Source organism: Asparagus officinalis, chromosome 6 (genome assembly GCF_001876935.1).
Source record: "Asparagus officinalis chromosome 6, Aspof.V1, whole genome shotgun sequence".
Taxonomy (NCBI): Eukaryota; Viridiplantae; Streptophyta; class Magnoliopsida; order Asparagales; family Asparagaceae; genus Asparagus; species Asparagus officinalis.
This window is the reverse complement of record NC_033799.1, coordinates 54906973-54922903: the sequence shown is the minus strand read 5'-3', so window position 1 is coordinate 54922903 and position 15931 is coordinate 54906973. Positions and strand designations below refer to the sequence as shown.

General features: G+C 37.8%; 1 protein-coding gene and 1 long non-coding RNA gene across 2 annotated transcripts in view; both read left to right on the top strand.

Annotated features, from left to right (window-relative positions):
* LOC109844216 (ultraviolet-B receptor UVR8-like) overlaps positions 1 to 15674 on the top strand; it is a 30139-nt gene extending 14465 nt beyond the window's left edge. The window contains 4 exon segments of the mRNA XM_020413183.1: positions 976 to 1029; positions 4306 to 4419; positions 15116 to 15172; positions 15279 to 15674. Of these exon segments, the coding sequence (XP_020268772.1) occupies positions 976 to 1029; positions 4306 to 4419; positions 15116 to 15172; positions 15279 to 15497 (444 nt within the window). The 3' untranslated portion in view covers positions 15498 to 15674.
* On the top strand, positions 7 to 612 carry LOC109844217. The gene is made up of 2 exons (XR_002247909.1): positions 7 to 226; positions 388 to 612. It is a non-coding gene; the product is annotated as an uncharacterized LOC109844217 (long non-coding RNA).

The window sequence follows — 15931 nt, the reverse complement described above, 5'->3', positions numbered from 1 at the left end:
ATCTTTTTTGTTTGAAAATGATAACAGCCATGGCCATTCACATGTCATCACCATGAGCGCAATTGATCATGGAAGGAATGTAGGGTTAGGGGTTTGTGCAAGTATCAGTGTGACTGGCATCCAGGGTCACTAAGGGTCCTTCTCAGTAGCAGAACCAAAATATTGCCCGCATTCATCTCTTGACCTCAGAAGGGAAGGAGCGGGGGACATCTAGCCTCTCGATCTGGTAAATACTAACAAAGCTTCGCTGTTTCTACTTCATTACTTTTACACTTGGGAGACAGGGTCTTGAGCCTGTCCTTCATCGATTTGCTGACAATGAGAAAAGCCTTACCCTATCCAGTTCTTTATTTTTGCAATCAGGATAATAATTTGTTTCTGCTGCAGAGATAACCGTGAGTGGATATTTCTGAAGTTATGAATTAACAATAGAAAGTGAAAGGAACTGAATCTACCGGTTCCTGGTGATGAGTGGTAGGACTTAGTTATTTTTTCAAGTGTATGTTATATTCATTACAAAAGCCTGAATCTAACACAAAACTAGTGTAAAGGACCGTCCAATACTTAACCATCAGTAATGTTTCGTGAAAAGGACCATCTAATCCTTAACCATAAGTAATTTCGTGAACCTTTTGCTACTTTATAATAGGATACAAGGTCAAACTTAGTGAATTTTTTACAGTTAATCTTACACAAAAGTCTTAGAAAGTGATTTATTTTTCAGTACAAAATTAAACAATAACACGGTAGCATGTTGATGCAGCTATCTTGCTGTTATAGGCATCTGTGTTGCTGGATGATTTTGTTTTTTCAAATGAATATGACTATCATCACAACCTGCTATTCCATTTCTATCATTCCCATGAGCCATGATGTTTCCTGCTTGCTTTCTGTAATTACATTTCCTAGACCTAGGTGTTTCCTGCTATTTTCAGTGACTTTTAAGTCCAAATCCTTAACTATTTTGATGTATAGGTTGACATTGCTGCAGGAGGTTGGCATTCCACTGCACTGACTGATGAGGGAGAGGTATGTAATGTTTCACCTGAGACAGTTTAGTTGTTTAAGAATGCAGCTTATGTTACAAAATTAGGTCAACTACTGTAGTTTATTGCAATGAACAACAGCTCCGATTATCCTTGTTGATCCATAAGTCTAATAGTTCTAATCTATGACGTTATCTACCAAAGCAGGTCAGTACATATTCATGATGGACATATTAGGATGTCTACCTTTTGTTAGTTTTTATACTTTCTTAAGTTTCTAAAACTTATAGCAGTGTTTACTGTGAAATGAAACCATTCTGTATGTGGTCCATGTGGTTTGTGGTATGTGCTTGTTATCAATTGTACTAGAAAATTCTGCTTTTCACAACATTGGATCACTCCTTTATCCTATGCACTCCCTTTTTATGTTATTATAATCCAGCCCAGAGCTTAACCCAAGACGGGGGGAGCCATATTGGAACCGGGTCACATGTGATGGGTTCGATGCACCCTTCGTCTAATATTAGAGATCGTTAAATTCTTCAAAAACTTCCTAGCCGGCTAGCAGAATTACCTAAATCCTTCTCCCTAGAAGTTCACTACAAAATTATTCAACGCACCTCGTAAAGAAAACTAGTAATGATGGAACTGGGAGTACTAGAGTTTAGAAACTAATAAGCATGTCCATATAAGGATCTAGATCTATGTATATTTCATATAAAGAAAACAAGAGGAGATTCTCAGAAGAATTGGTATCTGTAGCAGAGTGCATGGATGTTATCCTAGGTGGCTATTTCAACAAGTGCTTGGAATTTAATTTAGAATTTAAGACTTCAAGAAAGCCCCTGCACCTGATCATTTTGACCTGTCCTCCATTTTTTCCCCGCTTCAATAAAAGGTTCAACAAGAATTAGGGGACATTCTAGACTAGTAATACTAAAATTCAAGTTAATAAAGGTGAAAGGGGCAAAGCATCAAGGGAATATACAAGAGGTGTTGCGAAATAAATTTGAGGAAGAGAACGCACACAATTTTCTCTTAATTTAAGTATATATTTACAAACATAAAGTGGGTTGCATAAAAAAGTTTCCTGTGCCTACTCATTTCAAGCACACTTGGGTCCAGTTAAGTGAATATAGATTTGTGATAAGTTGTGAATAGACTAAATGCAAAACATCATCAGGGTCAACGATGTACGTACTTGTGTGCACACATGCACAAGTATGATGCTTGTATATAATTAGTTTTAGTTCATGCACATATGCTGGATGCTTGTATATCATTAGTTTTAGCACATGCACGTATGCTGAAACGTTCATATTACTTAAAGAGAAAACACTAGCAACTCCTGTAATGCATGTGCATGTGGCACAAAGATGACCCACGCAAGTTAGTGAAACTGTGCTCATTCCATAGCTTTAGCTTTTGAGTGAATCAGTATAAATTCCATTCTCATGTTTTCTGGTTAAATTGGTTACTGTATCGGATCCAATTTGACTGTCATGTCTATGCTGCATGACTCCAAGCTGCTCATTCATCCATAAAACTTTAAGTTTGAGGGGAGAACTCATCATGCCACTATAGTCATTGACAGTGATTTTTTTCTCCAGTTAAACACACTTGAGACATTTCCAATATCAGTATCTAGTTTTGACAGGCACAGAATATCCAAAAGAACAAATTTTCACTTTAGCCCTATTTAAATTTTTTATTATTAAAATCGACCTTTTTTTCTTTTATTTACCAAAACCGACCCGATTTCTTGATTAGCGGCTTAATCACATTCCTAAGTAGTCGGGGTTGCCAACCCCGACTATTTAGGATATTAATTTTTAGGGTTTAAGGCTTCTAATTAGGGTTTAAGACCTTCCTAAATAGTCGGGGTTGGCAACCCCGACTAATTAGGAATGTGATTAAGCCGCTAATCAAGAAATCGGGTCGGTTTTGGTAAATAAAAGAAAAAAGGGTCGATTTTAATAATAAAAAATTTTAAAAGGGCTAAAGTGAAAAATTGTTCTATCCAAAAACTAGTGACTATATATCAACATGGTTCACTCAAAATAGTTGGTTTCCCAATGCCTTTTGATTAATATTAACATCGTATTCACTGTTTTTGTGGTTCAATAATTCACGTCTAACTTTTCATTCATCAGCTTGCCTTGTTATATATATTGTTGAGTTCAGAAAGCAAAAAAAGAAGAGAAGAAAAGAAGGAATATCCTTTTTATGAATGAGGATAAACTTATGATAGGCTAAATGAAAGATGAATGATCCTTCTGCAACTCAACCAAGTATAAGGCCCTTACCAGAACTCAATTACAATCAAACTAGGGACCTTTACCATGGTCATTTTGGATCAGAATACAGGTCCCAAGTTCCTTCCCCATTGACTGTTTTCCTCCTTTGCATGATACCTTGTTGTAATCATGTATTTCTTGCTGAGTGATAACTAGACTACACTTTCCCAAATACTCTCAAACTACTACATGCAAGATCTGTAGGGTCCTTGATGACTCATCAATGTTGATGGTAATATGAGTAGAAAAACCCTACTCTTTTGTGTGTAGTAGTGTAGGAGTAGTTTGGAGTGTGTACTTAGAATTATCTCTATTTCTTTACTTATCCCTAATGATTTTGCTCCTCTTGCCTCTCTATGATGATACCTTGGGGACTGTTTGGTTGAGAGGAGATAGAGGTGCGAACATATTTATATTTCCAATGTTTAGTTAGCAGCATGTTATTACAAAAGCTACGGGAAGTTACAATTTGTAGAAAAAAAATGCTGAAACCAATTTGGTTTTAAGAGGCTGCGCAGATTCTCAAAAAGTAAATTGACATGATAAGAAAGGCTGGCTCATAAAGAAACTTTCCCATTCCAACTCTTGTAGCTTTTACATAAATTGTTTTTCAATCCAAAAACTGAAGATGCAAGGGAAATCTATTTTTTTCAATCAAATTGTAGGTATGCAAACAATAGATTTGAAGTGGATTTTCTGTAGCAAATGCTACATGAAGCAATTGATGCTGCAGCATTTTCTACACTTCCTTCTAGCAGCAAATCAAACAGCCCCCTAGTGTTAATATATTTCTCCAGTTATCTCAGTCTGTGTACCTTTCTTTTCTAAATATATCTCTTATAACTTGAATGTATCTCCATAAAATTCAATTGTAAAATAAAATCAACAGCTCACCAGCTTTCCTTGTTTCGTACGTACACTCAAATTCTAGCTTCCTAGTACCAGTATCACATCATTTATTACTAGTGGATTAGTGTTTCTCTACAAGTCACAATCATTACATCCTCCTGTCTTGCTTCTAGGTGTATGGATGGGGAAGAGGGGAGCATGGGAGGCTTGGATTTGGAGACAATGACAAGAGTAGTAAAATGGTCCCTCAGAAGGTTCAACTCCTCGTTGGCCAAGATATTGTCCAGGTAAAGCCACACACTAATTTCTATCAGATTTTTTTCTATATATACCACATATTTGAAAAGCCACCCCCAAATCTTAGTATTTGCAAGCATCCCTCGCAATTCATCAACTTTGGAAGGAGGAAAAAAAAAGGAAAAAAAACCTTCAAGTCAACAGACCATCAACTTGGTTGGATATGAGTCACGCCCTGAAACTGCAGCGGAAAATTCATAAATGCGGGTTACGCGACAGCAGCGACCCGTGCACGAGACAAGTTTTATTCACGAGTCAAGCCTGCCACTTCATATCACATAGTTCATCTCAAAATATTCATAAATCTGCTGATGATAGAAGTTCAGAGCAAGTATATATATGTATATAATCAGTACTTACAACCCACAAGCTCACCGTTATAAGAATTTTACAAAATATAGCACATTCTTGACTGTATGTAACATTCAAAAAGGAGGCTTTTCATATAACGCCTCTCAGCAAAGAGCTACAACCAAAAGTTTGGATAGTTTGAAGCTTTACCGGATCTGAAAAAAATTTAAAAACGACGGGGTGAACTAGAGCTCAGTGAGAATATTTCCCACTAGAGTTCCTAGATAACTAACAAAATAATAATAAGGATAATTCCCAGAAATAACGAATTATAAGTTTTGCATCAGAAATTTAAAAATAGCCAAATACGATCTAAATATCATAATATTGTCGTCTTTAAGAAAGAATGCAACAATTATAATTTCTTTCTTATGTGCAACTGAATATATTGTGACATTTCCTAGAATCAAACCCTTTTTGAATCAAGGTAAACACTAAAAAAGAAAAGAACTACTAATTTGTACAAAACCAGAGGATTATTATTTTCTTAATTTCACAGTCAATTGTCAGAATCTTAATTCTCGATGAGTTATTCATGAATGTAAAAGTCATCTCATAGGTCACACTAAGGCTACGAATTATAGCCCAGTAGCATGGGAATGCGTAAAACACATCACATAACAGATAATTTTTGAGAATCGAATACACCTAATATTGTCATAGGTTACTGGCCAAATACATGGGCCATAATAAATTTCAGAAGGGCCAACACAGATGGGCCAAATAAAGGTGCATTCACTGGCCAATACAGACAACCAATGAATAAACAACCCACACCCCCAAGCTTAAGATCTACATTGTCCCCAATGTAGTATGATATAAATGAGTGCAATCTTGCAGGGGATATACCAAATCACTGGTCAGAAGGAGGTGGAGCGGAGGCATCCTGGCGGCGCTGCCACTCATGAAAAGACTGCATCATGTGGTGCATAGAGTTCAGGAGTTGTCCTTAACGTTGTTGCTCTTGCTCGATGGCACCTACACGGTTAGTAAGGGAGGCAAGGGAAATATGGATAGATGATAACTCCGCTGACTAATCAGGGTGATGAGAAGAGCTAGTTCCCCTGTAAGGTTGAGCCTGAATAAAGATCAGGGGTACCGTGTCAGCATCCTCAGCTGACACAACCTCGTGACCATCACAATTCACAAAATCAGATGTGAGGTAGCACCAATTGGCGTGAACATGGATGATCGTGCGATCAACATTAGGGAGTGGGAAAAGATAATTGTCCTGAAAACATAACCATAACCTATTGCTCTTATTACTAATCAATCTCATATGTAGACAAGCATCTAGGTTATTGGACGCACAAACATAACCATAACCAAAATATCTATTTATATATCCCTAAAAAATCTGGAAAAAGATAAGGCCCGCGCCATGGGTGTGATACGCACTACACCAGGGTGTGGTGGAATCTGTTTTGCTGATTTTGTGCTTGTTTGTCCATTTTTCTGTATTTTGGCTATAACCTTTGCGTCCGACCTCGGAATGAGGTGCCTCAAGTTGCATTAGAAAGCTGTTGAAGATATCTACAACTTTTATCTTTTGAGTTTTTTCGGATTCAAATTGCATCATGGTCGAAATTTCAGTTCTTCATACTCGTGCATCCATTTTCTTCACGAACCATGCATTCGAAATCTTGTTGTTGCTTCAAACTCTTGTTCAACTTCCAACGATCATCGAATCTTTCAACCTTGATCTAAACAACATCAGTATCCTCGATCTAAACACGAAATATGCATTAAACATCCGTAAATCATGCTTGAAACACACTAAGATAATGCATATTTTACATGTTTATCACCTAACTAAATAACTTATCCATAACAACTTATTCTCACTGACATAATATTATTCATACTATCCCTCTCACTCCATGACATCAAAACTAAAGAGAAAAATAAAAATCAAATCGTCCAATAATTTCAAACATTATGCCTCCAAATCAATAACAAAATTAACACGTATATATTTCAAAATCACTTAATTAATTAATATGTCATATTATTCTCGATTATTTGCCAAATAGGGCACGAGACATCATTTATATCTTCGCAATCTAACATTCTCACTTATTACTAAAGCATTTTCCAAATCCAATCGATCTATAACTTAGGCTCTGATACCATCTTAGTGTCACGCCCCTAAATTACAGCGAAAATTCATAAATGCGGGTTACGCGACAGCAACGACCCATGCACGAGACAAGTTTTATGCACGAGTCAAGCTTGGCACTTCATATTACATAGTTCATATCAAAATATTCATAAACCTGCTGATGATAGAAGTTCAGAGCAACTATATATATGTATATAATCAATACTTACAACCCACAAACTCATCGTTATAAATTTTTTACAAAATATAACACATTCTTGAATGTATGTAACATTTAAAAAGGAGACTTTTCATATAACGCCTCTCAGCAAAACGCCACAATCAAAAGTTTGGATAGTATGAAGCTACATCGAATCTGAAAAAAATTAAAAACGATGGGGTGAGCTAAAGCTCAGTGAGAACTTTTCCACTAGAGTTCCTAGATAACTAACAAAATAATAATAAGGATAATTTTTAGAAATAACTAATTATAAGTTTTTCATCAGAAATTCAAAAATAGCAAAATACGATCCAAATATCATAATATTATCGTCTTCAAGAAAGAATGCAATAATTATATTTTATTTCTTATGTGCAACTGAATATACTGTGACATTTCTTTGAATCAAGGTAAACATTAAGAAAGAAAAGAACTACTAATTTGTACAAAACCAGAGGATTATTATTTTCTCAATTTCACAGTCAATTGTCAGAATCTTAATTCTCGATGAGTTATTCATGAATGTAAAAGTCACCTTATAGGTCATACTAAGGCTACGAATTATACTCCAGTATCATGGAAATGCTTAAAATGCATCACATAATAGATAATTTTCAGGAATCGAATGCACCTAACACTATCATAGGTTACTGACCAAATACAAAGGGGCCAGAATAAATTTCAGAAGGACCAATACAGAAGGGCCAATACAGAGGGGCCAAATAAAGGTGCTTTCACCATATGACAGACATAATCACTCCATAGTGGACTTTTTGAGGGTTTGAAAACATCGAGAATCACTTGTCAAATGAGTAATACCTGTGAAAACGGAGAAGGAATTGAAGAAAAATATGAAGAATAAGCAAGACAGGCTCCACCACACTCTGGTGGTGTTTGTCATACCCTAGTGTGTGTGGTAGAATCTGTCATGTTTTTCAGGGGTGGTGTGTACCACACTAGAGTGTGACGGACTCGTTTTTAGAATCCCAATCTGTTTGGGATTATGTTTTATTATAAATAGAACCATATTTTTTAGGGTTTTTTAAGTAGAGAATTAGCAGTCTTTTGAACACTTTGAGAGGGAGATATTGTGAGGGAGTTGAGAACTTTGGTTAGAGTTATATTTGAGTGATTTTGTGAGTTATAACCCGTTGTATTTCTCCTCCATATAGTAAAATCTCCACATCCTTTTCTCGTGGACATAGGCAATTGCCGAACCACGTAAATCTTTGTGTTTGGTTTGATGTGTTGTATTTTAGTGAATTACACTCGTGTTTGGTTTTGGTTTTCTTCTCTCATCGCTCGCCGACTCGTTTGGTTGTCGAGCACGCTTCCGTACGACGCGCAACAATTAGTATCAGAGCTCAGATTTTAGATTTAGGGTTTTGACATTGGGTGGAGGAAGATTCATTGTAGAAACTTGGTTCTTGGTGTTCTAGGCTTCGGTAGAGATAGCGTTGTGGAGTTATCATTGGGATCTCACTTTCCTTGTGTGGTTAGGAGATCTATTTTGAATCAAATCTAAGGTTCAGTTGGGTAATTTCTCAATCCTATCAAAGTTTGAATTTTCTCTACAATTTGGAGTTTGAGTATGGGTGAAGAAGTTGGTGAAAGCAGTAAGATGACGGATGCAATTCAAGTTGGTTTTTAAAACACTAAATTAGTATGGTTAAATATGACGACAAAATCAATTTTGGTTTGTGGATGAGCGACATACAAGACGCTCTCAATGCTCAAAATTTGGAAGAGACCATCATGGTTCATGAGAGGCCACCAAAATACGAGGAGACAATATGTGAAAAAAATGAATGGGAACGCTTGTGGGGTGATCAGGTCTTGTTTGGAACATGAGCTAAAGTATGATGTGATTGGGGTGATGTCTGCAATGAAGATGTGGGAGATTCTCAACAATAAGTATTTGACGAAGAGTGTTGAGAACCGATTGCACTTGTTGCGTAGATTATTCAGATTTCAGATGTTCAGGGGCTCCTCACTAGCAGTTCATGTGAACAATTATACTAAGTTGTCAGATTTGGCGAATGTTGATGAGAAAATATCGGATGAGTACAAGACGATTATTTTGTTAGGCTCCTTACCGGATGAGGAGTATGATACCTTTGTTCTTTCTTTGTTGAATGAGAGATCTTCTATCAGTTATAGCGAAGTAACTAACATTTTGACGAACTATGATTTGAGGAGGAAGGACAAGGAGACTTCCTGCGTTAGTACTTCAGGAGAGACCTTGTCGACTTCAGGAGAGACCTTGTCGACGAGAGGTAGAAGCCCATATCCGAGAGGTGGTAATAGAAGCAGGTCAAAGTCTAGAGGCCATCACCAGTTAGCTAAAAACCAGTGATCGTTCTGTAAGGAGCAGGAACATTAGAAGAGAGACTGTCAAAAGATCAAGGAGAAAGAGAATAGCAAGAAAAAGGACCCAAAGGCCAATGAAGTGAATATTGCGAAAGGCGATGCTTTCGATGATTTGAGCTTTTTTCTATTGATTACTCCGAAGGTGAATCATGTGGATGTATCAGATTGGATCCTTGATTCTGGCGCTACTTATCATGTGACTCCCAAGCGAGATTGGTTTATATCATTTGAGAGACTCGATGGGGATGTTATCATGGAAAATGATCAATCCTGTGGTATTTGTGGGATAGGTACCGTCAGGATTCGGATGCACGATGAAGTAGTCCGTGAATTGAAAGAGGTAAGATTTGTTCCTCAGCTGAAGAAGAATCTTATTTCTGTTAGAGCTTTGGAGGCAAAATGATTCAATGTGACCTTTGAAGACGCTGTAGTAAAGGTTACTAAGGGATCTTTGATGGTAATGAAAGGAGTCCGCAGTCGAAACTTATATTATCTGAAGGGAAGCATCGAGATTGGTCAGGTAGCTTCAACTATTTCATAGGTGGACATAAGTAGATTTTGGAGCTATAAGTTGGGGCACACAAGAGAGGTCACTGCAAACGCTGTGCAGACAGGGACTATTGAAGGGAACCAAGAGTGAAAAGGTTGAGTTCTGTGAGCACTGTGTTCTTTGTTAGAAGACGAATGTAAAGTTCGAGATAGTCATTCATAGGACGAAGGGCATCCTGGATTACGTGCACGCAGATGTTTGAGGTCCCACCAAGACTGCATCACTTGGTGGTCGACATTGGTTTGTCACGTTCGTTGATGACTATTCTAGGCGTTGTTTGGTCACCATGACGAAGAAAAGTGAAGTCCTAGATATATTTGTGTAGTGGAAGAAGAGGATAGAACTACAGACTGGGAGAAAGATCAAGATGTTACGATCCGATAACGGTGGTGAGTACACATCAGACCCCTTTCAACAGCTATGTCGAGATGAGGGCATAAAGAAACACTTCACAGTTAGTCATACACCGCAGCAGAATGGGGTGACAGAGGTTAAATCGGTCTTTGCTGGAGAAGATCCGATGTTTGTTGGTGCATAGTGGTTTGGAGATCTTTTTGGCTAAGGTACTTTCATATGCGAGTCACTTCATTAACAGCCTGCCTTCATCTGCGATTGAGGGGAAGACTCCTATAGAGATGTGGTCGGAAGAGCCAGCTCAAAGTGTTTGGGTTCCCTACATACTATCATGTTAAGACTGATAAGTTGGAACCTCATATTTGTAGGATTCAAGCGTGGTGTTAAGGGATACAAGCTATGAGATCAAGTTGATAGGAAGATTGTGCTGAGTAAAGACATCACTTTTGATGAGGCTTCGGTTTTGAAGCTTCCTAGCTCTCATCAGGTGGAGAGCACCCCGACGGAGGAGATATCACAGGTGGTGAAGATCGATACAGTTCCACATTGTCCAGATGGTACAGTATCCATTAGAATGCCGATTGAGGTGACGACAGACGAGCACGGCGACAAGGAGGAGGATACATGTACAGATTTGCAGGATCAGGAACTGACAGCTCAGGTTCAGGATTCTATTACGGTTCGGAGACAGAGGAGAGACATACAGATGCCAGCATGATATACCGACACAGTAGTTGCATATGCACTTCCGATGAAGAGTATCGATGAGTTGGTGTTTACTACCTTCAGAGAGGCCGAGCAGAGTTCAGAGGCTGATTCGTGGTAGGTAGCTATATAGGAGGATATGTAGTCTCTTCATAAGAACGATACATGAGAGCTTGTTGAGTTTTTAAAGGGACGAAAGACGATTAGTTGCAAGTGGGTATACACGAAAAAGGAGGGCATTGAAAGCACTCCAGTGAGGTTCAAGGTTAGGTTGGTTGCGAAGGGCTATGCACAAGAGGAAGGTATTGACTATAATGAGGTTTTCTATCCGGTGATGAAGCACTATTCAATTCGAATTTTGTTAGCTTTGGTGGGACAATATGGTTTGGAGTTAGATCAGTTGGATGTGAATACGATATTTTTTCATGGTGATCTTGATAAAAATATATATGACTCAGCCATTGGGATTCTGAGTTGCAGGGAATGATAAGTTGGTTTGTAGGTTGAATAAATCACTATACGATTTGAACAGTCTCCTCGACAGTGGTATAGGTCATTCGATGGATTTATGATCGGTCATTCGTACACTCGGAGCCAGTTTGATCTTTACGTGTATTTTCGCAAGTTGAAAACAGGTGCGTACATTTATTTGTTGCTTTATGTTGATGACATATTGGTTGTCTCTATTTTCAGGTCTACTATAGATGAGTTTAAGATACAACTTTCAAATGAGTTTGAGATGAAAGATTTAGGTGAGGCTAAGCGTTTTTTAGGGATGGAGATCGGTAGAGACAAAAAAAGGGCAGAATTTATTTGACACATGTGGCTTATTTGAAGAAGGTTCTACAACTATTTCATATCAGCGTGGATACAAAGCCAGTTAGTGTACATTTGAGATAGAGAGTTGATGTCGAAGACAGTTAAAGATAGAGAGTTGATGTCGAAGATTCCATATGCAAGCGCGGTTGGGAGCTTGATGTACGCGATGGTATGTACGAGGCTGGATTTGTCACAGGCGGTGAGCATTGTTTCTAGATACATGCACGATCCAGAAGTGGATCATTGGAACGCTGTGAGATGAATTTTGAGGTACATTCGAGATACTCTCAATGTTGGTTTAGTTTTTGAGCGGGACACTAGAGATGAGCAGTTGTGCATTGGTTACATTGATTCGGATTATGCTGATGATTTGGATAAGCGCCGGTCTACGACGGGGTATGTGTTCACTTTGACCCGTGCGCTGGTGTGTTGGAGATGCACCTTACAGTCTATGGTGGTTTTGTCGACGACGGAGGCAGAGTATATGACGATTACAGAGGCTGTGAAGGAGGCTATTTGGTTTCGAGGACTTTTGGAGGAAATTGGTATATCGTAGCGATCCGTCACTATTCATTATGATAGCATGAGTGCTATCTATTTAGCGAAGAATCAGGTTTTTCATGCGAAGACGAAGCATATTGACATTCGTTATCACTTCATTCGAGATGTTCTTGAAGATGGCGATGTGGAGATTGTGAAGATTCACACGAAGGATAATCCGACGGATATGCTCACTAAGGTGGTTCCGAGCAACAAGTTTGATCATTGTCCAAACTTGTTGCACATTCGTGATTGTTGAGGCCGTTGACGGCCATTTGGATGAACTATAAGCGGCTTGATCCCTTAGGAGAGGGGGTACGTAGGCAACCACATTGGTGTAGCCGAGTTTGGAGAGATGACGCGTTAGTGCTCATGTTGATATCGGCTCAGTTTTGGGAACATTTCGCTGAGGTGGAGAATTGTGAAAATGACGAAGGAATTGAGAACAAAACGTGAAGAATAAGCAAGACAGGTTCCACTACACCCTGGTGTTGTATGCTACACTCTGGTGTGACAGAATCTGTCATGTTTTTCAAGGGTGTGGTGTGTGTCACACCAAGGTGTGACAGACTCGTTTTTAGAATCCCAATTTGTTTGAGATTGTGTCTTGTTATAAATAGAACCACGTTTTTTAGGGTTTCTTAAGGAAAGAATTAACAGTCTTTTGACCATTTTGAGAGGGAGATATTATGAAGGAGTTTAGAGCTTAGGTTAGATTTATATTTGAGTGATTTTGTGAGTTGTAACCCGTTGTATATCTCCTCCATATAGTAAAATCTCCACATCCTCTCCCCGTGGACGTAGGCAATTACCGAACCACGTAAATCTCTGTGTTTGGTTTGATTTGTGTCGTATTTTGGTGAATTTCACTTGTGTTTGGTTTTGGTTGGTGAATTTCACTTATGTTTGGTTTTGGTTTTCTTCTCACATCGCTCACCGACTCGTTTGGTTGTCGAGCACGCTTTCTTACGACGCGCAACAATACATTGCGTATCAGAATTTACAAATATTTTCAAATGAAGTGGACAAGGTAAAATTTCTCATCCCAATTAAAACAGTTTACAAATTTTTTATTTTTCTTATTTTTATCAGATACTAAGTCACAGAAAATATTTGAATCTGTTAAACTATTGAAATACGTTCAAAATACTTGATCAATAACTTTCAGATAAAGCACTACCCACAATTATTTGAAACTACATTAGAGCTAAATTCACTTTTTATATTTTACATAAAATCAAATTTGCTTTTATATCTTGTACGAAATCAACATGTATTATGGCTTAGGCCACAGCAAAAGTAGATCAAATTACCTTTAACTTTATATACATGAAAATAATATATTATTTATTTTTTGAGCACAAGATTATTCAAACATAGAACTATGTACTCATGCAATTATATATCGTAAAAATACTAGTGAGAAATGAACTCACCTCATACTGTCCGAGTTTCTCAAAATATGACCCCCCTGCTATCGACCAGCTCCTATAGTGTAAAGATATAAAATTAATATTAATTCAAGACAAAGCTTAATTCACTAGAAAAAAATATCCACACCTTTCACTTAAAGGATCCTTACCAGAACTTAATTGTTTCAAGGGCCTACTATAAAATTTCCCCTAAATATATTTTCTCCATTTACCCCCTTCGTTCTCTTCTTCTTCTTCTTCTTCTTCTTTTTTATTGTTTATTTTTTTTTTAATTTTTTCCTTGCTAGCCGTCATCAACAGCCACATTCTAGTCACAGGCGTTTGCCAGCAGTGGAGGATACCCTTCGATGGTGAACAGCTGGCGGCGAGACCTCGTCGGAAACTTTGTTCCTCTTCTTTTCTCTTTATGAATTTCTCTTTTCATAAACTCAACAATACACTCAGAAATTCGATTCCCATCACACAATCAAAACCAAATTTTCCCATTATCATCTCAACTACTTTAATTTTCTAGTGATTTTGTTGGGTCAAGGAGAAAGTAGAAATATACCTCATTAGCTTGAAAATCTCATGGCGTATAGTCTCCTTCCCTCTTCGTCATTTTCTCCTTCACCTTTGATTCTCTAATCAACTTAACGTTTAAAGTAGGAAAATAAATTAAGGGGACTAAGAATAGAAAATGAGGTTTTTTGGTTTCATATCTTCCTTTTGAATATTTCTATGGGCAGTAACATTAAAAGACAAGTCCTCTCTTGCCTCCTCATTTTCCAATAGTTAGCTGCCAACATAATCCATAGTAAATGAGAGTTTGACAACATTGCTTGTTTACATTTGCACAACAACCCCCATCAAATTCTATTTGTACCTAGTTGGTTTTGAGAAGATGGTGCATTTTCTTGAATTGTTTGTAGGTCACTACATATGGTGAGTAAATATTTGACTTGCACTTGTTTGTTGATAATTTTACATTGTAGTATCTATTAGCCTATCAAATTTGACTATTTGTTGATTTCTGGGGCATGTTTTCCTAAATTGCATTGGGAATAGTTTTTTAAATATTGAGAATTCAGGGGATTGTTTTGCGAATATGCACGATTTAAGGAGTTTATATGCGAAAAACCCTTTTTAATTGCTTCTGTTGTTAGGCTGAACTGCTGCCAAATAACCAATATTTTTTCATAGTTTCGGGTTCTATGTTCCTACGCTAGGTCTTGAGTTTATTTCTGAAGCACATTTTGTTCAGGTTTCCTGTGGGGGTACTCATTCAGTTGCATGCACACGTGGTGGGCGAATGTTTTCAGTATGTACTCTTTGCATATATATAGATCAAACTTTTCAACAAGATCACTTGAGATACATCGTGTATATTTATTGTAGACTAGCTGATGCTAAGTTTTATTAATCAGTTTGGACGTGGAGATCACGGGCGACTTGGATATGGAAGGAAGGTAACAACTGGACACCCAATGGAGGTGCCCATAAACCTTCCTCCACCAGAGAATCGTGGGAGCGATGATGCTTATGGTCGATGGTGCACCAAATTCGTTGCATGTGGTGGTCGCCACACTCTAGCTATTGCGTCTTGGGTAGACGATGAGGAACCAGAACAACAACTGCAAGAATAATCTTTATAGTGACCAATATATTCTGCTGATGATGATGTTTCTCCTTAAGTTATTAAACCACTTCAAGTATTATATGAAATTTGCTATATGATATGCGGAGTTTACATTTAGTAGACTGAGCAATGGGGCACTCTTATTAAAATGGGCTAGAATGAAGTTACAATTACATGTGTTTTACTCCTGTTTCATGCTGTTCGTTGCTGATGAGTTCAGATGGGAGGTGTTGTATTAGGGCAATATATTCTCTACAAATACCATGATACCGAATTGACCTGATGGAGGGACAATCAATCTGTACTTCCAGGGTTGGAATTGTTGGAAATTTCGATATGTTTGAAGTTAAAGAGAGATGAAGAAAAGATTAAAAAAAAATACCATTAGTATATACATATTCATGTACATTGTGGGCGATAGAACTGAAAGTCGCGGCGGGG